Source organism: Thalassophryne amazonica, chromosome 1, assembly GCF_902500255.1.
Source record: "Thalassophryne amazonica chromosome 1, fThaAma1.1, whole genome shotgun sequence".
Lineage (NCBI taxonomy): Eukaryota > Metazoa > Chordata > Actinopteri > Batrachoidiformes > Batrachoididae > Thalassophryne > Thalassophryne amazonica.
The window spans coordinates 118,036,152-118,061,753 of NC_047103.1; the positions used below are offsets into that span (position 1 = coordinate 118,036,152).

General features: G+C 47.9%; 1 protein-coding gene across 1 annotated transcript in view; it reads right to left on the reverse strand.

Moving 5' to 3' along the window:
* Positions 1 to 5,576: 5,576 nt before the first annotated feature.
* The window catches only part of plcd4a (phospholipase C, delta 4a), a 125,805-nt gene continuing 105,779 nt past the window's right edge, over positions 5,577 to 25,602 (reverse strand). Inside the window, 4 exon segments of the mRNA XM_034173691.1 lie at positions 5,577 to 6,088; positions 6,458 to 6,607; positions 6,743 to 6,875; positions 6,950 to 7,128. Coding sequence (XP_034029582.1) covers positions 5,997 to 6,088; positions 6,458 to 6,607; positions 6,743 to 6,875; positions 6,950 to 7,128 — 554 coding nt within the window. The 3' untranslated portion in view covers positions 5,577 to 5,996.

Consider the following 25,602-nt stretch of genomic DNA (forward strand, 5'->3'; position numbering starts at 1 on the left):
AAGTATTTATTTTCATTGAAGTCAAGAAAGGGTGACTATAAAATAACTTTTGGCAAAACAGGTATCATTGTCATGTTGAGGTGGCAGAGGGTTGTTGTCGGCAGCTGGGAAAAGTAACTAAAAAAAGTAACTAGTAATCTAACTTAGTTACTTTTACAATTGAGTAATCAGTAAAGTAACTAAGTTACTTTTTCAAGGAGTAATCAGTAATCAGTAATTGGATTACTTTTTCAAAGTAACTGTGGCAACACTGCTGGTGAGGAGATATGGATTTACGCATATGACCCGGAAACCAAATTCCAGTCATTGCAATGGAAACATTCAATATCGGTAAGAAGCACAGCAGGTGCACAACAATGTCAAAGTCATGTTGACTGTTTTTTTCTTTCTTTGTTTTTGGTTTTTGAGTCCTGTGGGGCGGTGCATCATGAGTATGCACGAAAAGGCCCAAAACATTAATAAAGAGTATTATTGAGAGGTCCTACATCAACTTTGTAATGCTGTGCGCTGCAAACAATCATATCTGTGGGCAGTGAAATGTTGGCAGCTCAATCATGACAATGCACCCGTCCATTCTGTTCAGCTGAGTCAGGCTTTTCTGGACAAACACAATACTTTTTTGATTGGTCAGGCTCCCTACTCTCCTGACATGGCTCCCTATGATTTTTAGCTGTTCCCCAAGATCAAAACAACAGTAAAAGAGACTTGATTTGAGCTGCAAGAAGACAACATGCAGAATGCAAAGGCCCAGCTGGATAACATTCCAAAAGAGACCTTCCAAAATGTTTCTAACAATGGCAGAACCGCTGAGAGAAGTGTGTGCAGTCCCAAGGAGACTACTTCAAAGTTGATTAGGATTTCAGACCCCCAGGTGAGTAATTGTATTTTTCACAGCCAAAGGTTGTATATTATTTGAATGCACCTTGTCTTCACACCACCTTGTTAACTTTACAGTATTTGGATTAACTTTATTTATGTGAGTGTGTCTTTTTTCAGTTATGATGGAAAATTTGGCTATGAACCATGAACTGATGAAAATCTGTTAAACCAAAAGGCAAAGGCAAAATTTGAGGCTTAACTATCTTAAAATCAAATTCAAGATTTGGTTGAGGGATTCATCTTGAGTATAGTCAATGATAGAGGGACAAAAGAAATAATAAAAAAAAAAAGAAAAATAAGCAGTATAAAATAGCAGTTAATAAATGTGCAAGTACTGTGTCTTCCAATGAATTATGTGAGTTGATAAACATTGTGCATGTTGCTGGGAAAGAGAGAGAGAGAGAGAGAGTCTATTGCAGTGAAAGCTGAGCATTATCTTCACACTAGCTGTGGAAAATACTGATGCTGTGAACTGAATGGATTGGTGGCACATACATGTCTACACCACATTTTTACAAAAAATGTTTGTTCCGCATATAAAGTAACACCAAATATGAGCAGCAGTGTTCAAGTAATAACTACCACCCACACACACACACACACACACACACGGACACGGACACGGACACACACACATGGACACAACAAATAACGTCCTAGCTACCCGTGCTACATAAGTATCAAATGCATTTGGCGGACTATTTATCACATCAAATAAGTACAATGTTAAATGCTATTTTTTTTTAACTGTAAGAATTTACTATACAACCATATATACTTCTGCCAAAGAGCTTCCAAGTATATTTTTGTGAGGACCTGGGTTAGAAACAGTGTTAGAGTAACAGAAGGGTCCCTTTAAGCTCCTTCCCTTGTTCATCTGGTTCTGGATGTGTTGACTTTTGGGTTTAAAGACCAGTCCTCAAGGTGTTTGCATTTGCAAACGTCTTCATGTTGTGTTTCAGCAGAAGGTATGAAGCAGTGAGGAAGCTCAGAAAGTCAAGGAAGGTTTATGGAAAACAGGGACTTGAAAATTAATTGTAAGACCAGATTTCTGAGGTTCAATAAAGAACTGGATTTAGGTGTTGTTAGAAGTAATGCAAAGAGTGAATAAATTTAAAATGCTAGGACCAGTGGCAGCTTAAATGGGGAATTAAATGCAGAAATAACACATGGAGCTTAGTCTGGGTGGAATACTTGGAAAACTACCAGATGTTTGTGTGACTGAAGAGCAGGGCTAAGTGTTGCGTCTAATAGTCAGTCATCTGTGTAAAATATCAAGATAAAAAACTGCATGGAGTTATTTGTTCTCAAATGATGGCAGGAATGACTTTTTGACCATAGTCATGGCTAACTTTCATCTGCTGGGACCCATAATCAAGATTTGAAGAATAACTGATGGCATATCAATGATAACATCATCATTCTACAAGTAAAGGGAACCACAGTCTCGTTTGAACCCCTGCGTGATATCACAGGCTTTGACCACTTCCAGGGACATCCTGCACAAATACAGCATCACGTCACACAGAGAAACAATGTACTGTTTTGTTTTCAGCTGCAATCACTGAAGCAGTCATGAAAACTGCAGGTTTTTTTTTTTTTTTTGGTTCCTAATGAAGAGGGGAAGACGAGGCAATGTGAGAGGTTGTGTCGACATGTTTTAGCCTACACACCTTGACAGAGTAGCTTGCGTTCTCTTGCCTGCACAACTCCATTGACATGTTTGTGCTCCAGGTGTCACGATTTTGGCCGACTCTGGGCTTTGATTCCATTTTTTCCTCCTTCTTTTACCCACCATCTGCCCCAACTCTGTTATATTAGTTATTTATTATGTGTTTATTCTGTTCTATTTTGCTTTGTCACTTTGTTTCTTTGTTACTTTTCATACTTTAGCCATGGTCCAGTTCCGTTCTTGTTTTGTTTAGCCACTTTGTTTTCTTAGTCAGTTCCAGTCTCGTTTTGTCCTTGGGTTTATTTTTTCATTATTCTTTGATTAATTCTCATGTTCTGTTCATAGACCTCTGTTTCACTCCACATCCTGCACCTGCCTTTTTGTCTTTATCCCTCACTCGTATCTGATCATGTTCCCACTTCACATCACTGCACCTGTCCCATGTCTTTGTCTCTCACCTTGTTTATGTCTGCTTTGTGTTTTCGTTCACTCCCGCTCTTGCACCAGCTCACGTGTCTTTGTCTACTACATCACTCCACTTTGTGCACTCCCTTCCTCACTATCTTGCCCCAACCATACTCTTTGTCCAGAAGCCACACCCCCTTTCTAGTTCCTTCTCCTCATGTGCACCTTGCTAACACCTGCTTATTTAATCTCCTCCCAGTCACTACACCTTTGCCAGAATGTTGTTTTTGTACACTTTCCAGCGTCCTTCACAGTCCTGAGTTTTTGTTCTGCCATGTTCCGAATCCTGCTCTGTATTCTTCGACCACGTCTCTTGCCTCGGATGTGTGTTTGCCCGTGCCTCTGACCCCTGCCCATTCATGACTGCGTCTCTGCCTAATCCTGCTAGTACTTCTGCTGCACTGACTGACCACATGTGTACCAAACCAAAGCCTGGAATAAAGACCATGATTTCTCTTCCACCAAAGCCTAGTCTGGGAGTTTGCATTGCGGGTCCAGCCACTCCGGGTGCAGGGCAGCCACCCGTCCTGACACCGGGTCATGAACAAACCACAACACATGTCCACTTTCTATTGCATCGTCACTTTTTCTTTGCATTTTCACTTTGTTTGCTGTGTAATTTGCCCCAAAACTCAGAGAACGTGCCATTTTTCTGATGGGGACAGACAAGGGCTGTCCCCGGAAGTAGAAGTACGAGGTCTATTAGAAAAGTATCCGACCTTATTATTTTTTTCAAAAACCATATGGATTTGAATCACGTGTGATTGCGTCAGACATGCTTGAACCCTCGTGCGCATGCGTGAGTTTTTCCACGCCTGTCGGTTGCGTCATTCGCCTGTGAGCAGGCTTTGAGTGAGGAGTTGTCCAGCCCCCTCGGCGGATTTTCATTGTCAGGAAATGGCGGAATGATTTGGGCTTTTTTTCCATCAGAATTTTTTCAGAAACTGTTAGAGACTGGCAGCTGGAAACCATTCGAAAAATTTATCTGGCTTTCGGTGAAAATTTTACGGGCTTCACAGAGAATAAGGACTGTTACTACAGCTTTAAGGACGGCTTTAAGGACGGCTTTAAGGACGCTCGGCGCGCTGCGCTCCGTGCTGCCATCGAGAGCCACAAACCACCGGATCATTTCTAAACGGATGGCTATGTGGAGCCGGACCATCGTGTGCACTTTCTCTGGTTATCACAAGAGCTGGACATCAACCATTTTCTGGCAGAGTTCACTTTTAACAAAGTGAAATTCCTCCGCACGCCTGTCTCAATGTGCCGAAAAAGTGCTGATGTCCACGTCTTTTCACAATTCCTGTGCTAGTCAGACGACGTCCCGGATAAAACACAGCGTCCACTTTGGAAATGAATGGCACATTCCACTGTTACAGGAGTTTTTGTCATGGAAAGAGGAGCGGAGGCTTCGCGTGTCGCGGTGGTGCTACATGGTGCAAAGCAACGCCGTGATGAAGCCTCACGGGACATGTTTTGGCATGTCCAGGCACATCCACAATTTCTCGGATAATCACTCGATGGAAAAACCACCGACAGCTGTCTGAACGCCATCTCAAAGCCGTCCTGTGAGACCAAAACGGAGGTGTTCCTTTGTCTCGCTCCATCAGCAAATTGGTCGTGATGCGCGAAGCCTCCGCTCGGCTTTCCATGACAAAATCTCTTGTTAAAAGTGAAATCTGCCGGAAAATGGTTGATGTCCAGCTCTTGTGATAACCAGAGAAAGTGCACACGACGGTCTCGGATCCACAGAGCCATCCGTTTAGAAATGGTCCGGTGGTTTGTGGCTCTCGATGGCGACACAGAGTGCGGCGCGCCGAGCGTCCTTAAAGCCGTCCTTAAAGCCGTCCTTAAAGCCGTCCTTAAAGCCGTCCTTAAAGCTGTAGTAACAGTCCTTATTCTCTGTGAAGCCCGTAAAATTTTCACCGAAAGCCAGATAAATTTTTCAAATGGTTTCCAGCTACCAGTCTCTAACAGTTTCTGAAAAAATTCTGATGGAAAAAAAGCCCAAATCATTCTGCCATTTCCTGACAATGAAAATCCGCCGAGGGGGTGAACCACTCCTCACTCAAAGCCTGCTCACAGGCGAATGACGCAACCGACAGGCATGGAAAAACTCACGCATGCGCACGAGGGTTCAAGCTTGTCTAACGCAATTACACGTAATTCAAATCCATATGGTTTTTGAAAAAAATAATAAGGTCGGATACTTTTCTAATAGACCTCGTATTGCTTTATATGCATCATATTTTACCCCTTTAGCACCCACCCTCAAATGAGACTACGGTGCCCAGTTTTACCGGGTGTCTAAATTTGATATTCAACTAAATCTACAATGTTCAGGTTAAATGAATATATAAATGATATTTCCATGTCTTGATCTTTTATATTCCCTCTAAGTAAATGTATACCACATTACGTCATTACATTTTACAGTCAGCTCGGGTCTGTGAGAATACACTGGTCTCATGTATTGTTAAATCCACTACACTATAAAACCACCCTGGGACCTGGTTGGCAACCACCCAGTCAGATGACCACTCCAAAAAAAAAAAAAAGAAAATAAATAATAGATGGCATGACAGTGTGAACATGTGATGACAAAGGACATTGATTATATTAATATGTTGATGAAATAACTATTGAAATGGAAGTAAAGGGCAAGAGAAAGAGAAGGAGGATGAAATGGAGGTGAATAGATAGAGAAAAGGAAAACAAATGAAAAGAAGCTGAGTAGGGAGATGTAGGGCTGGACTGCATTGAGAATGTCAGTCTGAAACATTATGATGTGAAAAATGACTTTGTTGAAGATGTTGGGTCTGGTCTCAAATACAAAACAGTTGGCAGATTTGGATAAAGGGGTGGAGACAGGAAATGTTTTCACACTTTTTCAAAATGGGGTGTTTTGTCTTTCTAGCACAAATGAATTCTACCCTAATCTGTGTTTTGAAGGATGCATTATTTTTCTCAGAAGCCTGGTTCAATTGGCTTCTGTGATCCTGATGTGTACAAACAAGGAGGAGGGAGGAATACTGGTTCCATCTTTGGACAACAGGTGAATGTGCCGATAACCTGAGAACAAAAAAGAATTCTAAGTATTTTTGTCCTTTGGTGATGGTTAGAGTAGTAAGCCAAAACAGACAGTCTTTGCTACTTGGCCTAGCCTACAAGTTCTGTACATGAAAATCACAAATAAATTGTGACATGGTACAACCATGGCAGACACCAAAGGTCATTGAGAATGTGTTATACATGGATACTATTACTTGTAATAAGGTACCAGATGCCCCAGATTCCTGAAGAATTTCCACGATACTCCAAGTGGCACATACACCACATGTAGCAATAGATCCTTACACACCATTTATCTTACAGTATAGGTACTTTTATAGTCAGCAAAATTTAACAAACGATGTTCAAGCTCAGCTTTATCAAACATACCTTGCTGAATGCAGCTGAAAGGAAGTGTGTACTGCCCCACAAAGTCATTTTTTGATGTTTTGTCATAATCTTCCACCACAAAGCGAACCATGGCTAGCTCAGGAGCGTGAATGGTGAAACGCAGGGTGTCATACCACACCGGGTTGAATCCTGCAAAAGGAACAAATAGTCATGCACTACTATCAGCCGTAAACTATGTCAGAAATAAAAAAGATGGCATTTCCTGCAGGTAATATCATGAGACTCTGTCAAATTCATTCATGTGCAATATTCTATATGGCATACCGTTGTTCTCAATGTATCTTGTCTCCTGCTTAGAGTGGTCCATGGGAACTCCATGGATCTCCACTCTAACCAAAGGATCCACAATGGATCCCTCCTTGATGTTCACTTTGGGCAGCTGCTGCCCACTGATCACCTTATAAACACAAAAACTCTGTGAATCTTATGCAAAGGCATGGAGAAATTGTTTATTTTTTGCAATGTTTGTACCTGTATGGTGAGAATAAGAGGTTTGTATCCATTGCGTTTATGGGGTGTCTCTGGATCAAATCGCTTCTCAGCTTCTCTCATGAAGCTAGGTTTTAATATGTAGCCGCAGCGACCGTTTTGACTAAACAGTCCATCATTGAGATCCATCCCCTCCCCAGCAGTTTGGAAATTCAATGCAACTAGGTAACAAAGACATGAAAAAAAGTATATGTTTATGAACATCTTTTATATTTGTCGTGATATTTATACTCATGACCCACTGTCTTTAGACATTTAAGGCCCACTGTTATACCTGGCACCAAACAGTACACAGAGTGGCACAAGTGCGATTGCTAGTTTTTGACTGACACAGTTTTCTTTGTCATTCCCACATTGTATAAATGCCAAATGTACAAGGGTCAGCTGAAAAGTTCTGTCTCCAAAGCAATTACTTCATTAACAAGCAAGATATTAAAGTGAGATTAATCCTTTTCTGACTGACACCAAATGCTTTTTGCTTGCAGTTTTCGGCATGTATAGAATCACCTTCTATGTAACGTGTGCACAGTTGTCTGTAAAAAAAATGGTGAAGTACACAGACAAACAATGTGCTGTTATTGTGTACAATCAGGAGGTGGACAAGGAGATTGAAGGGTAAAAATCCAGCCATGACAAGTCTGCATGACCAGGCCCATAGTGCACGCCCCATAACTACAACAGATGCATGGCATCAAGTATGGATGTGATGGCATAGTCCTCACAGTCTTTTTGGAACATGACAACACTGTCAACTCTGACCGATAAGTGGACACTCTGCCAAAGCTGTGTGCAAGCTTAAAGTAAGTTCATAGTGGGACAGATGCAATTCTTCACAATGCCAATGCTCGTCCATCTGTCGACAGACACAGGATGCATTACAGGTCAACTTTTCTGAAATCTTACCAGACTCACCGTGCAGTCCAGATCTCACACAATCCAACTTTTTCCTTTTTCTCAAGCTGAAAGAACACCAGAGGGAACACCGTTACACTAATGATGCAGAGGTGCAAGCAGCTGTGACTTGCTGGTGCCAATAGAAGGCAACAAATTTCTTTACCAATGGAATACAGAACCTTCTCCACTGTTGGAGTATGTGATAGGAGAAGGTGACTATGTGGAAAGTAATGACACTGCCTGACAGAAAACAATCCAAGCTTTGAGCAGGTATGACTGAAGTTAGTATCTTACTTGTTAGTGTAATAATGTAATTGGAGGCAGAACTTTGTAGTTGACCCTCGTATATGTATATACAGGACAGTATTCACACACAGGCAGGTTCACAACATGTGTACACTTTGGTTGTACACACAGGGATGCACTTGAACACTCAACATCACTCATCATGGTATCAAGAAACTGAACTGGTACCATGAGTGTAAAAACTAATGGAAAAACACAACTGTTTCTGTCATATTTCTACACTGGTTTTCTTCCACCCAGTTTTTACAGGTGCAGCGCAATCAAGGGGAAGTGGATCCAACGGCCATGTCACCATGGTCTCAAGTCATATTTTATCTCCATGAATGGATGGTACAGTGAGCATTTTTAGCATGCTTTTCACCTTAACTGTTTTTTTGCAGCACATAAAGTCACAGCATGTGAGCAATGGTCACCTTTGATGTTTGTCAGTGATAAATGCTTATAAAGTGATGTCTTGATTTCCTGCAATCGTTAATAATTGATTAAATACCTTTAAAATGTATTGCATTTTTGAGTTTTGTGAATATTTAGCTGCATTGTGATTTTCTTTTACTTTTTTTTTTTTTTTTTTGATGACATGCGTAATGGCCCCTTCACACACATAACACAAGGCCTGGATGAAAGAAGAAGCAGCCGGCCGAAAAAACGCAAAAAGAACAACACAAATGAACTGAGGAGCCGTGAAACATTTCACCTGCTGTCGGGAGGGATACATGGTCGGACAGGCGTGAACAATCATGCGGCAATGGTTTCATGTGCGAGCATGTGGAAAGTCATGCCCACACAGCAGCAGAGCAATGAGATGCTGGACATGTGTATATAAATGAATAAAAATGTGTAAGCACAAAATTAATGTGACATCACAGATTGAGAACATTATATGAACAATGAATGTACTGTTTAAATGTAAGACAACCCCCCCCCCCCAAAAAAAACAAACAAAACACCACAATTTCTAATGTTTAACTCCTGTGTGCACAATACCAGAGTAATCCTCCTCCTAGATGTACACCAGGAAGTGATGAACTGACACGATGAACTTTCTTCCTTTTATTTTTTACATGAATGACCTGATGCGCTCGTATCATGAACACATGAGCCGGTGCCATGTGTCCAGCGCACACTGAAGCGCTGGTGACCGCGTTGCAAAGATATGTGATGTTATTAATTACAGTGTGAGGAGAGCCTGCCGATGCACGCACCTCGCGGTGGTGTCTTGTGAGGTGAGATTCTCCATCACATGACGTGTTCTCCAGCTTTGAGTAGCGATGACACAGTGGTCAAGTGCAGCTTTGACTGCATGGTCATCGCCATGCGCGCTGAGACATGGTTGTGGCGACCGAGTTTGTTTTTATTTCTCCCCATGTCGTCATCGTTTGCAGATGAGTGGAGCACATGTGACAATATGTGTCCCACAGCTTTGCGTTGTGCTGACGAGGCGGTCAGCTGCAATGTAGAGCAGCGCAAGCAGCAGGACCACAGCACTTGCCTGTCATGAACATGACAGAACAGCTGACAGCTGTGCATGTTGCGCTGACAGTGATCATACTGCACTGCATCCACCGTCCGAGCCTTAGCAACCTTAGTTGCACCTTGACAGGCTCGTGGTGTGAGGGGGACACACGCTCACACACCATCTGTGTTGCAGTGGGGGGGGGCAACACTGTGTTGCTTAGTGCAGCAGTTAGACAATGTGGGGCCATTCACACAGCGAGCTCCAAAGTGGTCGCCTGCTCTCTATTTTTTGTGCGGGGTGCGGGTGCCCCATGAGTGGTGTTGGATGTTTGTGGGTGGCACCTGAACTACGGCCGACTGTGGCCAAGAATGGCCACTCGGAAGGCATTCGAAGGCTACCTTGATGGCGTCATTCAGCCATGGTTCGATCAGCCGATGATTTAATGCAACTGCATGGCCGCGGCACGATATGTCCGACCTGCGTACGACATGCTATTCAAATGCTCCGAACACGATCAGATGGCAGTGTGACCTCATCTTGCCCGCTGATGCGACTGGCACGTGAATATAGAGTGCATGTGCCATGCCCGAATGAATGTGACGATTGCTGTATGAGGTGTTCGAGTGCAGCTCCGATTTCCCACAAGTACCATTTGACTCCTCCTTTGTGCGCCATTGACTCAATCGTGCTATGTGTGAAGGGGCCCTAAACCGTGTAGATTTTTCTTCCAATGGTCATTCAAAGTCATAAGATAAGAGATAAGATAAACTTTATTGATCTCACAGAGGAGAAATTCACGTTACGTCAGCTCTTAAGACAACACACAAGGTGGGTGGAAGTAGAGGAAAATGCTCATCGAAGAGCGTGTGGAAGGATAAGCAATAATAATAATACTTGTAACAGTACAAGACATAAGAAATGAGGTAGAAATAGAATATATATATATATATATCCGACCTTTTTATTTTTTTCAAAAACCATATGGATTTGAATCACGTGTGATTGCATCAGCCAAGCTTGAACCTTCGTGCGCATGCGTGAGTTTTTTCACGCCTGTCGGTTGCGTCATTCGCCTGTAAGCAGGCTTTGTGTGAGCAGTGGTCCACCCCTCTCGTCGGATTTTTATTGCGAATAAATGTCTGAATGATTTGGAGCTTTGCTGCATCAATTTTTTCCAGAAACTGTGAGAGACCTCCAGGTGGTAACCATTCAGAAAATTCAAATAGCTTTGAGGGACGATTTTATGGGGATTACACAGATTTAAAGACCGCCCACAGCTGCTGAGAGCGTGCCGCGCTCCGAGCGCCGATCGACAGGCTGAAACAACCAGATAATTTCCAACGTGAAGGCTTTGTTGATCCGGGACGTCGTCTGACTTACACAAAAATGGCAGGAGACGTGGACATCAGTACTTTTTCGGCACATTCCACTGTTACAGGAGTTTTTTTCATGGAAAGAAAAGCAGAGGGATGCGCCACTGTGCCGCTCATGGCGCTGCACAAAACCACCTCCGTGTTGGTCTCACAAGATGGCTTTCAGATGGCTGTCGGTGAGTTTTCAGTCATGTGACTAACCGAGAAATTGTGGATGAGCCTGGACATGCCAGAACATGTCCTGTGAGGCTTTATCATGGCGTTGCTTTGTGCCATGCCATGACAAAAACTCCTGTAACAGTGGAATGTGCCGTTCATTTCCAAACTGGACGCTGTGTTTTATCCGGGACGTCCTCTGACTAGCACAGGAATTGCAGAAGATGTAGACATCAGCACTTTTTCGGCACACTGAGACAGACGTGCGGAGGAATTCCGCGCGTCGAGGCGGTGCCACATGGCGCAAATCAATGCCGTGATGAAGCCTCACAGGACATGTTCTGGCATGTCCAGGCTCATCCACAATTTCTCGGTTAGTCACATGACTGAAAACCCACCGACAGCCATCTGAAAGCCATCTCAAAGCCGTCCTGTGAGACCAACACGGAGGTGGTTTTGTCCCGCGCCATGAGCGGCACGGTGGCGCATCCCTCCGCTTTTCTTTCCATGAAAAAAACTCCTGTAACAGTGGAATGTGCCGAAAAAGTACTGATGTCCACGTCTCCTGCCATTTTTGTGTAAGTCAGACGACGTCCCGGATTAACAAAGCCTTCACGTTGGAAATGATCTGGTTGTTTCTGTTGTGTGGGCCGCTGAAGAGGAGGTACTGCTGGCCCACCACCACCAGAGGGCGCCCCACCTGGAGTGCGGGCTCCAGGCACCAGAGGGCGCTGCCGCCTCACAGGAGCAGCCAAGGTGACAGCCATCACCTATCAACTGAGACAGCTGACATCCATCAGCGGAGGGGTATATCAGCTGGACGGCATCTCCACCTCATTGCCGAGATATCGCTAACGTAACGTAACGTACTCAGCCAGTCGCTTCATTTCAGAGGAATAACACTTTATTGCTTGTGCCTAAGACAGCTGAAGACTGTATTGGACATATATTGGATAAGTACCCATATTCCTACACTGCAGTGTTGTTTTTGAGTAGAGGTGGAGGTGGTGTTTCCACCCTACGTGTTGCTGGGTGCAGCCGCACCCACATCTGACTGTTTCTGTTCCTCGCCAGCAGTACCGGATCCGACGAGCGGAGGCAGTGGCCACCTGGGAGTTCGGGACTTGGCGGCTCCAGTATTCCCGGGGTTCGGTGGCAGAGGAAATCGGGTGGTTCCGGTTCGACTCGGACAGACGTCTCCTATCGTCGAGCCTGCCCACACGACACCATTGGAATTGGTTTATTTCCACAATTGTGATCTGTTGTGTTTGTTGTGCGTGTTCACAACAGTAAAGCCTTGTTATTTGACTTTCTTCATTGTCCGTTCATTTGCGCCCCCTGTTGTGGGTCCGTGTTCCTCACTTTCCCCAACAGGATATCTCGGCCAACGTCATGGATCCCGAGGGGCGTCAACAGGCTGTTGAATGGCCAATGGAAGAACAGGGCGCACAGGCGCCCGCAGGAGGAGTGATCGGGGAGTTGCAGCGGATCCTCACTACTTTCACGGCTAGGTTGGATCTTATGACTGAGCAGAACGTCCTCCTTAAAAATAATAAGGTGGAGGCTCTCGCCGCGCAGGTGGAGGCGCGCCCCCAGGGCGCTGCTGCAGCTCCCCCTCCTGTCGACCCTGTGCGTAATATTGACGTTCCACAGGTCGTTCAACGACCCCCCCCACCTTCCCCGGAAGCATACATAAGCCCTCCAGAGCCGTACGGAGGTTGTGTGGAGACGTGCGTGGATTTCCTTATGCAGTGTTCGCTCGTCTTCGCACAACGTCCTGTTATGTACGCGACCGATGCTAGCAAGGTAGCTTATGTAATAAACCTGCTTCGCGGCGAGGCACGCGCTTGGGCTACAGCGCTCTGGGAGCAGAATTCACGGCTCCTTCAGACATATGATGGGTTTGTGAGGGAGTTCAGAACCGTGTTCAATCACCCTAATAGAGGAGAAACCGCTTCAGCCGTGCTACTGTCAATGAGACAGGGGCGTCGGAGCGCAGCTGCCTATGCAGTCGACTGCCGCATCGCGGCTGCGAGGTCCGGCTGGAATAGCACTGCCCTCCACGCCGCCTTTGTAAACGGACTGTCATTGGTTCTTAAGGAGCACCTGGTGGCTAAGGACGAACCGCGGGATTTAGATGGGCTCATCGATCTTGTCATACAGTTAGACAACCGGTTAGAAGAACGTCGGCGGGAACGAGACGAAGGGCGTGGCCGGGCACGCGCCGTCCCTCTCCCTTCCGGTTCCGACCGCGCTCCGCCTTCCCCATGCTCCACGGCCCCTGCGCTCCGTGTGGCTACAGCTCCCCCTGCTGACGAAGCTATGGACACGAGCAGGGCAACATTTAGGGCACCAGATGCACAGAGGAGGCGGGCCCACGGAGTATGTTTTGTTTGTGGCTCGATAGAGCACCAAGTGAGAGACTGCCCCGAGCGGTTAAACACCAACGCCCGCCCCTAGAGACTGGGCTAGGGGTGGGCCAAGACATTCACGTGGGACACACCCACATCGCCACACGACTCCCAGTTACGATCCTTTATGAGGACTCAACCCTGAAGGCCCCAGCACTGGTGGACACGGGCTCGGAGGGGAATCTGTTGGACAGCAGATGGGCCAGGGAGATAGGGCTCCCTCTGGTGGCGCTTACCTTGCCTGTGCAGGTTCGAGCACTAGATGGCTCCCTACTCCCTCCAATCACGCATAAGACACCACCTGTAACTCTGGTGGTGTCCGGAAATCACCGGGAGGAGATCGAGTTTTTTGTGACTCCTGCTACCTCCCGAGTGGTTTTAGGGTTCCCCTGGATGTTGAAACACAATCCCCGGATCGATTGGCCGTCCAGGGTAGTAGTACAGTGGAGCGAGACCTGCCATCGGGTGTGTTTAGGTTCCTCGGTTCCTCCCGGCTCCCAGGCTAAGGAGGAGGTCAGAGTCCCGCCCAATCTGGGGACGGTGCCGGTGGAGTACCATGACCTTGTCGACTTGTTCAGCAAAGATCTGGCGCTCACCCTTCCCCCCCACCGTCCTTATGATTGTGCCATTGATTTGGTTCCGGGCAGTGAGTTCCCGTCCAGCAGGCTGTACAACCTCTCACGGCCTGAGCGCAAATCAATGGAGACCTACATCCGGGACTCGTTAGCCGCTGGGTTGATCCGGAATTCCACCTCCCCGATGGGTGCAGGTTTCTTTTTTGTGGGTAAAAAAGACGGCGGACTTCGTCCATGCATTGATTACAGGGGACTGAACGAAATCACGGTTCGCAATCGATACCCATTGCCCCTGTTGGATTCGGTGTTCACACCCCTGCATGGAGCCCGTATTTTCACCAAGCTCGATCTTAGAAATGCGTATCACCTGGTTCGGATCCGGAAGGGAGACGAGTGGAAGACGGCATTTAACACCCCCTTAGGTCACTTTGAGTACCTGGTCATGCCGTTCGGTCTCACAAACACTCCCGCAACTTTCCAAGCGTTGGTTAACGATGTCTTGCGGGATTTCCTGCACCAGTTTGTCTTCGTATACCTAGACGATATACTCATCTTTTCTCCGGACCCTGAGACCCATGTTAAGCATGTACGTCAGGTCCTACAGCGGTTGTTGGAGAACCGGCTGTTTGTGAAGGGCGAGAAGTGTGAGTTCCACCGCACGTCTTTGTCCTTCCTGGGGTTCATCATCTCCTCCAACTCCGTCGCTCCTGACCCGGCCAAGGTTGCGGCGGTGAGAGACTGGCCCCAACCCACAAGCCGTAGGAAGCTGCAACAGTTCCTCGGCTTCGCTAATTTCTATAGGAGGTTCATTAAGGGCTACAGTCAGGTAGTTAGCCCCCTGACAGCCCTGACCTCGCCAAAAGTTCCCTTCACCTGGTCGGATCGTTGCGATGCCGCGTTCAAGGAGTTGAAACGGCGCTTCTCGTCTGCACCCGTTCTGGTGCAGCCCGATCCTAGTCGCCAGTTAGTGGTTGAAGTGGACGCCTCGGACTCAGGGATAGGAGCCGTGCTGTCCCAGAGCGGGAAGACCGATAAGGTCCTTCACCCGTGTGCCTATTTTTCCCGCAGGTTGACCCCGGCCGAACGGAACTATGATGTCGGCAATCGAGAACTCCTTGCGGTGAAAGAGGCTCTTGAGGAGTGGAGACATCTGTTGGAGGGAACGTCCGTGCCATTCATGGTTTTCACTGACCACCGGAACCTGGAGTATATCAGGACCGCCAAGCGGCTGAATCCGAGGCAAGCCCGCTGGTCACTGTTCTTCGGCCGTTTTGACTTCCGGATCACCTACCGTCCCGGGACCAAAAATCAAAGATCGGATGCTTTGTCCCGGGTACATGAAGACGAAGTCAGAATGGAGTCGTCGGATCCCCCGGATCCCATCATCCCGGAGTCCAGTATTGTGGCCACCCTCACCTGGGATGTGGAGAAGACCGTCCGGGAGGCCCTGGCACGAAGCCCGGACCCCGGAACCGGGCCGAAGAATAGGCTCTACGTCCCACCAGAAGCAAGGGCTGCGGTCCTGGACTTCTGTCACGGTTCTAAGCTCTCCTGTCATCCTGGGGTGCGAAGAACCGTGGCAGTCGTCCGGCAGCGCTTCTGGTGGGCATCCCTGGAGACCGACGTCCGGGATTATATCCAGGCCTGTACCACCTGCGCCAGGGGCAAAGCCGACCACCGCAAGTCCTCGGGATTGCTACAGCCGCTGCCCGTACCTCATCGCCCCTGGTCTCACATCGGCCTGGATTTTGTCACGGGCCTCCCGCCGTCCCAGGGAAACACCGTCATCCTCACGATAGTGGACCGATTCTCCAAGGCGGCCCCCTTCGTGGCCCTCCCGAAGCTCCCAACGGCCCAGGAGACAGTGGACCTCCTGGTCCACCACGTCGTCCGGCTGCATGGGATACCATCAGACATCGTCTCCGATCGTGGTCCCCAGTTCTCCTCGCACGTCTGGAGGAGCTTTTGCCGGGAACTGGGGGCCACGGTCAGTCTCTCGTCCGGGTATCACCCCCAAACCAACGGGCAAGCAGAACGGGCCAATCAAGAGATGGAGCAGACACTACGTTGTGTGACAGCCGCGCACCCGGCGGCCTGGAGTACTCATCTGGCCTGGATCGAGTACGCCCACAACAGTCAAGTGTCGTCAGCCACCGGCCTCTCCCCTTTTGAGGTGTGTTTGGGGTATCAGCCCCCATTGTTTCCGGTGGTTGAGGGAGAGGTCGGTGTGCCCTCGGTCCAGGCCCACCTGCGGAAGTGCCGTCGGGTGTGGCGTGCCGCCCATTCTGCTTTGTTGAGGGCCCGGATGAGGGCTAAGACCCATGTAGACCGGCGGTGGACCCCGGCCCCTACGTATCGCCCCGGGCAGGAAGTGTGGTTGTCCACCAAGGACATTCCACTGCAAGTGGCCTCCCCGAAATTGAAAGATCGATACATAGGACCATACAAGATCCTCAAAATCGTCAATCCCCCCGCAGTGAGGCTTCAGCTTCCGGCCTCACTGCGGATCCATCCTGTGTTCCATGTGTCAAAACTCAAACCGCATCACACCTCGCCCCTCTGTACTCCCGGTCCGGCGCCACCTCCTGCCCGGATCATCGATGGCGAGCCGGCTTGGACTGTGCGCCGGCTTCTGGATGTCCGACGGATGGGCCGGGGCTTTCAATACCTGGTGGACTGGGAGGGGTACGGCCTCGAAGAACGCTCCTGGGTGAAGAAGAGCTTCATCCTGGACCCGGCCCTCCTGGCCGACTTCTACCGCCGCCACCCGGACAAGCCCGGTCGGGCGCCAGGAGGCGCCCGTTGAGGGGGGGGTCCTGTTCTGTGGGCCGCTGAAGAGGAGGTACTGCTGGCCCACCACCACCAGAGGGCGCCCCGCCTGGAGTGCGGGCTCCAGGCACCAGAGGGCGCTGCCGCCTCACAGGAGCAGCCAAGGTGACAGCCGTCACCTATCAACTGAGACAGCTGACATCCATCAGCAGAGGGGTATATCAGCTGGACGGCATCTCCACCTCATTGCCGAGATATCGCTCTACTAAGGAGGTAACGTACTCAGCCAGTTGCTTCATTTCAGAGGAATAACACTTTATTGCTTGTGCCTAAGACAGCTGAAGACTGTATTGGACATATATCGGATAAGTACCCATATTCCTACACTGCAGTGTTGTTTTTGAGTAGAGGTGGAGGTGGTGTTTCCACCCTACATGTTGCTGGGTGCAGCCGCACCCACATCTGACTGTTTCTGTTCCTCGCCAGCAGTACCGGATCCGACGAGCGGAGGCAGTGGCCACCTGGGAGTTCGGGACTTGGCGGCTCCAGTATTCCCGGGGTTCGGTGGCAGAGGAAATCGGGTGGTTCCGGTTCGACTCGGACAGACGTCTCCTATCGTCGAGCCTGCCCACACGACACCATTGGAATTGGTTTATTTCCACAATTGTGATGTGTTGTGTTTGTTGTGCGTGTTCACAACAGTAAAGCCTTGTTATTTGACTTTCTTCATTGTCCGTTCATTTGCGCCCCCTGTTGTGGGTCCGTGTTCCTCACTTTCCCCAACAGTTTCAGCCTGTCGATCGGCGCTCGGAGCGCGGCGTGCTCTCAGCAGCTGTGGGCGGTCTTTAAACCGGCTGGAGCACTCCATCTGTGTAATCCCCATAAAATCGTCCCTCAAAGCCATTTGAATTTTCCGAATGGTGTACACCTGGAGGTCTCTCACAGTCTCTGGAAAAAAACTGATGCAGCAAAGCTCCAAATCGTTCAGACATTTATTTGCAATAAAAATCTGACGAGAGGGGTGGACCACTGCTCATACAAAGCCTGCTCACAGGCGAATGATGCAACCGACAGGCGTGAAAAAACTCACGCATGCACACGAAGGTTCAAGCTTGGCTGATGCAATCAAACGTGATTCAAATCCATATGGTTTTTGAAAAAAATAAAAAGGTCGGATACTTTTCTAACAGACCTCATATATATATACACATGCACTCACATACGTGCATATGTATATGTATATATATATATATACACATACATACATACACACATATACACATATACATACACACCCAAGTACATACATTATATATATATATATATATATACATATATATATATATATATATATATATATATACACATACACCCATACACGCATATCCATATGCACACACATACCTATACACATACCCATATACATATGCATATATTATACAAATAATGGATGGTAAGGAGTCCAACATAGAGACATATTGGATGAAGAAAAGTTACGAGGTCTATTAGAAAAGAAACCGACCTTTTTATTTTTTCAAAAACTATATGGATTTGAATCACGTGTGATTGCGTCAGACAAGCTTGAACCCTCGTGCGCATGCGTGAGTTTTTTCACGCCTGTCGGTTGCGTCATTCACCTGTGGGCAGGCTTTGAGTGAGCACTGGTCCACCCCCCTCGTCAGAATTCCTTTGTCTGACTTCTTCCTGAGAGACTGATATCCGGACATTCCACTGTTAAAGGAGATTTTGTAATGAAAGACGTGCGGACAGATTCGCACGTCAGCACCCAGCCGCTCATCGCGCGGCACCACAGCAAAACACCTCCGTTGGAAGCATTACAGGACAAGTTTGAACATGCCCAGTTGTTAAACAATTTCTCGGATACTCACTCGACTGAAAGCCATCGAAAACTGCCTGAATCTTACGAATGGTTATCAACACGGAGGTGTTTTGCTGTGGCGCCGCACCATGAGCGGCTGGGTGCCGAAGCGCGAATCTGTCCACACGTCTTTCATTACAAAATCTCCTTTAACAGTGGAATGTCCGGATAAACTGCTGATCCCGACCTCTTCTGAAACTTCTGTTCTCTCACGATGTCCTGGGTCAACAGAGGCTTAAATTTGAAAGTTTTCAGCTCGAAACAGGCTGAGGACGGCGGCTCGGGGCACGGTGCGCCGTCCGGCTCCGTGGGCAGTCCTTAAAGCGACAGCAACACTCCATAATCTCTCATCAGCCGTTAAAATTTGCACCGAAAACCATCTGAATTTCTCGAATGGTGTCCACTTGGATGTGTCTCACAGTTTCTGAAAAAAGTTTGATCAAGCAAAGCGCCAGTCTCTCAGGAAGAAGTCAGACAAAGGAATTCCGACGAGGGGGGTGGACCAGTGCTCACTCAAAGCCTGCCCACAGGCGAATGATGCAACCGACAGGCGTGAAAAAACTCACGCATGCGCACGAGGGTTCAAGCTTGTCTGACGTAATCACACGTGATTCAAATCCATATAGTTTTTTAAAAAAATAAAAAGGTCAGTTTCTTTTCTAATAGACCTCGTATATTGGGCGAGGCGTCCTCCAGCTTCCCCCTCAGCAGTGCCAGTCTGATAGTGTTAAAAGCGCTTGAGAAATCAAAGAACATGACTCTCACAGCATTCCCGCCGGTCTCCAGGTGGGTGAGCACTCGTTGCTACCCCGATGTTGGGCCTGTAGGCGAACTGCAGTGGGTCCTGGGTGTCGCTCACCACAGTGCGGAGGTGAGACAGGACAAGCCGTTCCATGGTCTTCATGAGGTGGGAGGTCAGGGCAACTGGTCTGTAGTGGGCCGGTTCCTTGGCATGCAGTGTTTTGGGAACCGGAACCACACAGGAGGTCTTCCACAGGGTGGGGATCACCTGCAGGCTGAGGTTCATGTTGAAGATGTGGCTGAGGACCTCACAGAGCTCATCTGCACAGGTCCTCAGCAGCCTCAGGGAGTTCCCATCAGGTCCTGCTTCTTTCCTCTGCTTCAGCCACAGGAGCTGGCCTCTCACCTCGGTTGGAGTTACAGTGAGGGGGGGAGGGGGGAGCTGGGGTGTGAGCTGAGGTGGGCTGGTGCTGAATACAGTCGCGGGGGGGGGGGGGGGGGGGACGAGGTCCAGCGTGCAGTGAAGGTGACCAGGGGGTAGAAGGTGGTGGGTCAGAGGGACTGGAGGGCTGGCTGCTGGAGACATGTGGGGGGCTGGGAGCAGGTGGGGGGGCAGGCGTGGAGGAGCCAAAACGGTTAAAGTAGCTGTTTAGCTCCTCTGTGAACCAAGAATCACCATCTGCAGTCCTGCTGGCACCCTGCCCAAATCCGGAGGCAGTCTTGAGGCATCTCCACATGTCCCTTATGTTGTTCTGGGCCAGCTGCTCCTCCATCTTCCCTCCATACACCTTCTTGGCTGCACAGATCTTCCACTGGAGCTCCTGTTGGACTCTACGCTGCTCCTCTCTGTCTCCCAAGTTGAAGGCCCTCTTCTTCTGGTTCATCAGGGCCTTCAGCTCAGGGGTCACCCAGGGGTGGTTGTTGGGGAAGAGCTGTACCGTCCGGGTGGGCACAGTGCTCTCCACACAGACGTTCACGTAGTCAGTGACACACTGGGTCAGGCTGTTGATGTCTTCACCATAAGAATAGTGTTTCCATAGTGAATTTTGAGTTTCAACATATCACAGAGAAATAGTTGTCTCCATGTTCTCACTTTGTGATAGGCTTTTAGGTGAAAATGCAATGATCTCAACAAAACTGATTACAGTGGGGCAAATAAGTATTTGATCCACTGTCGATTTTGCAAGTTTTCCCACCTACAAAGAGTGGAGAGGTCTGTAAGTTTTATTGTAGGTACACTTCAACTGTGAGAGACAAAATCTAAAAAAACATTCAGAAAATCACATTGTGTGATTTTTAAATAATTAATTTGCATTTTATTGCATGAAATAAGTATTTGATCCCCTAGAAAAACAGACCTTAACAATTGCTACAGAAACATTTGTTTGCCATTACAGCGTTCAAACGTTTCCTGTAGTTGTTGACCAAGTTTTCACACACTGCAACAGGGATTTTGGTTCACCCCTCCATACAGATTTCTTTTCCAGATCTTTCAGGTTTGGAGTTTCAGCTCCCTCCAAAGATTTTCTACTAAGTTCAGGTCTGCAGACTGGCTCAGCCACTCCAGGACCTTGAAGTGCTTCTTACAGAGCCCCTCCTTAGTTGCCCTGGCTGTGTGTTTGATGTCATTGTCATGCTGGAAGACTCTGGCCATGACCCATCTTCAATGCTCTTACTGAGGGAAGGATTTTGTTTGCCAAAATCTGAACAATACATGACCCCATCCATCCTCCCTTCAATACGGTGCAGTCGTCCTGTCCCCTTTGCAGAAAAGCACCCCCAAAAATGATGTTTCCACCCCCATGCTTCACGGTTGGGATGGTTTTCGTGGGGTTGTTCTCATCCTCCAAACACGGCCAGTGGAGTTGATTTCATTTTTGGTCTCATCTGACTACATGACCTTCTCCCATGCCTCCTCTGGATCATCCAGATGATCACTGGTGAACTTCAAATGGGCCTGGACATGTGCTGGCGTGAGCAAGGGGACCTTGCTGCCCTGCAGGATTTTAAACCATGACGGCATCATGTGTTGCTAATGTAATCTTTGTGACAGTGATCCCAGCTCTCTTCAAGTCATTGACCAGGTCCTCCTGTGTTGTTCTACACTTTCTCACAATCATCCTTCCCCCACGAGGTGAGATCTTGCATGGAGCCCAAAACCGGGAAAGAGTGACAGTCATCATGTGTTTCTTCCATTTTCTAATAATTACACCAACAGTTGTTGTCTTCTCACCAAGCTGCTTGCCTGTTGTCCTGTAGCCCATCCCTGCCTTGTGTAGGTCTACAGTTTTGTCCTTGATATCCTTAGACAGCTCTTTGGTCTTGGCCATGGTGGATAGGTTGGAGTGTGATTGATTGAGTGTGTGATCAGGTGTCTTTTATACAGGTAACAAGTTCAGACATGTTCAATTAATACAGATAAAGAGTGCAGAACAGGAGGGTTTCTTAAAGAAAAATTAACAGGTCTGTGAGAGCCAGAATTCTTTCTGGTTGGTAGGTGATCAAATACTTATTTCATGCAATAAAATGCAAATTAATCATTTAAAAATCAAACAATGTAATTTTTCAGATTTTTCTTAGATTCTGTCTCTCACAGTTGAAGTGTACCTACGATAAAACTTACAGACCTCTCCATTCTTTACAGGTGGGAAATACTTGCAACTTGCAAAATCAACAGTGGATCAAATACTTATTTGCCCCACTGTATGCTGGTGCATGATTTTTTTTTTTCTCCAACAGCTCAGCACTGGAGGTCAAAAATAAATTCTGTAGGCAATTTTATTGTTAAAGTAAGTTAATCACTTCCACATAAACATCCAGGACAAGATCTCTTCAAGGAGAACTGAGCACTATAGAACCAAAGTCAACCACACTGTGCTAGATGTTTCCCATCTCTTCCTTCTCTCCCTGAGTAGCCACCATAAATCCACAGCTTTGAGTTATTTAAAGCCAAAGTCTGCCATTGTCAATTTTTGTTTTGTTTTGTGGCCCAGAAAACAACTGCATACCTAATCTGGGTTATACTGTGTAATCTGTGATAATTGTTGTGAAAGTGTAGTGACACAGACCCACAACAGGGGGCGCAAATGAACGGTCAATAGATGAGCCAAAAAGTAACAATTTAATGTTGTGAAGGTGCACAACGAATATACAGACAATCTCAGAATCTGATAACAGTCAATCCACAAAGGTGACGTGTGTGCAGGCTCGAGGATAGAAGACGTCTGTCCTGAGAAGAGCCGGAATCACACGATTTCCGCCGCCACCGAACCTGGTGAATACTGGAGCCGCCAAGTCCCGAATTCCCAGGTGATCACCGTCCCCGACTGTCGGATCTGGTACTGCTGGCGAAGAGCAAAGACAGTCAAGTGTGGGTGTGTGTACACCCCGTAACAACAACGGTGGGAATGCCACCTCCACCTCTAACACACACTCGTGCAGCGTCTGTGTAACCACTTATCTGAATCTGCAGGCTGAGAAGGTTACCTCCATAGAAGTACGATATCTCGGCGATGAGGTGGAGATGACGTCAGGGTTTTATGGAGTGAGATGATGAAGCATGAATGAGTGACAGCTGTCAGGAAATAATGAGTGACAGCTGTCACTCCCGGCTGTGTCCGTGGCGGCAGTGCCCTCTCGTGCCTGAAGCCCACACTTCAGGCAGGGCGCCCTCTGGTGGTGGGCCAGCAGTACCTCCTCTTCTGGCGGCCCACACAACAGGACCCCCCCCTCAACGGGCACCTCCCGGCGCCCGACCAGGCTTATTGGGGTGTCGACGGTAGAAATCGGCCAGGAGGGCCGGATCAAGGATGAAGCTCCTCTTCACCCAGGAGCATTCTTCGGGTCCATACCCCTCCCAGTCCACCAGATATTGGAACCCCCGGCCCATTCGACGGACGTCCAGGAGCCGGCGCACTGTCCAAGCCGGCTCCCCGTCAGGACCGATGACAGTCCGTTTATGAAGGCGGCGCGGAGCGCATCATTATTCCAGCCGGACCTCGCATCCGCGATGCGGAAGTCGACTGCATATTCGGCTGCGCACCGCATTGACAGCAGCACTGTTGAAGCGGTCTCTCCTCTGTTAGGGTGATCAAACACTGTTCTGAACTCCCCCACAAACCCAGTGTATGTTGATAACAACCATGAGTTCTGTTCCCAGAGCGCCGTAGCCCAGGCGCGTGCCTTACCCCGAAGCAAGTTAATAACATAAGCCACCTTGCTGGCATCAGACGTGTACATCACGGGTCGTTGTGCAAAGACGAGCGAACACTGCATCAGAAAGTCCGTGCACGTCTCCACACAACCCCCGTACAGCTCTGGGGGACTTATGTGTGCTTCAGGGGATGGTGGGGGGGTTCGTTGAACGACCAGTGGAATGTTAATATCCGGCACCGGGTCGGCAGGAGGAGGAGCCGCAGCAGCGCTCTGATCGCGCGCTTCCACCTGTGCGGTGAGAGCCTCCATCCTGCGATTAAGGATGACGTTTTGCTCGGACATCAAATCCAGCCAAGCGGTAAAGGCGGTGAGGATTTGCTGCAACTCACCGAGCACGCCTCCTGCAGACGCCTGTGCACCCTGCTCTTCCCTTTGCTGTCCAACAGATGGGTGACGCCCCTCGGGATCCATGACGCTGGCCGAGATATCCTGTTGTGAAAGTGTAGTGACACGGACCCACAACAGGGGGCGCAAATGAATGGTCAATAGATGAGCCAAAAAGTAACAATTTAATGTTGTGAAGGTGCACAACGAATATACAGACAATCTCAGAATCTGATAACAGTCAATCCACAAAGGTGACGTGTGGGCAGGATCGAGGATAGAAGATGTCTGTCCTGAGAAGAGCCGGAACCACACGATTTCCGCCGCCACCGAACCTGGTGAATACTGGAGCCGCTAAGTCCCGAATTCCCAGGTGATCACCGTCCCCGACTGTCGGATCTGGTACTGCTGGCGAAGAGCAAAGACAGTCAAGTGTGGGTGTGTGTACACCCCGTAACAACAACGGTGGGAATGCCACCTCCACCTCTAACACACACTCGTGCAGCGTCTGTGTAACCACTTATCTGAATCTGCAGGCTGAGAAGGTTACCTCCACAGAAGTACGATATCTCGGCGATGAGGTGGAGATGACGTCTGGGTTTTATGGAGTGAGATGATGAAGCATGAATGAGTGACAGCTGTCAGGAAATAATGAGTGACAGCTGTCACTCCCGGCTGTGTCCGTGGCGGCAGCGCCCTCTCGTGCCTGAAGCCCGCACTTCAGGCAGGGCGCCCTCTGGTGGTGGGCCAGCAGTACCTCCTCTTCTGGCGGCCCACACAACAATAATAGCAGAGATGTAGAGCATAGTGATCAATTGGGAAAATTATGAAAATGAAGGGGGGGGGGGGAGTGACATTGTGACACATTATGAACCACAGAAGTGAATAATCGGTGTAATATGTGCAACTTATTTCTGCTTGAATGTAGATTTGGCTGTACAGTCACCTTGATGCCAGGTTAAAATTAAACGCTAAACTTAAAATATAATGCAGTGTGAGCTTTTTCTACCTTCTTAGTTTAAGATGTTTTAACTAATAAAATTCTGTAAAATTGTGGGCGTGGTTGTTTTGAGTGACAGCGGCAATGTCCACTGACTCCTCCTTTTGTAGTCAATGTACACGTATTGCCGCCAAAATGGAGCCACTCACTTTTGTGTCTGTTTTGAGCTTTTTATTACAAACACCTGGAACAATACAGCTTGTTATCTGGTGAACTGTCCTAATGGATCATCAACGACATCCCTGTTGCAATATTCCTTGCTGAATGAAACTCTGGTCTTATTTAACAGTGTATGCTAATGATGTTAGCACTTTTAGCAGCTGTTGGTAGGTGCACTTAATGCACAATTTCTGAGGAAATGTGCGGCTGATCACTTTTACTGTCCACACCAAAGTACCACCAGTGTTGGGGAAAGTAACTTTGGAAAGTTACTTCATTAGTTAATTTATACAGTTATATTTTACAGTTACTTCATACAGTTAGTTCATTAGCAGCTGCGGACACCTTGTCGGCAGCTGCTGAATGTAATTAATAAA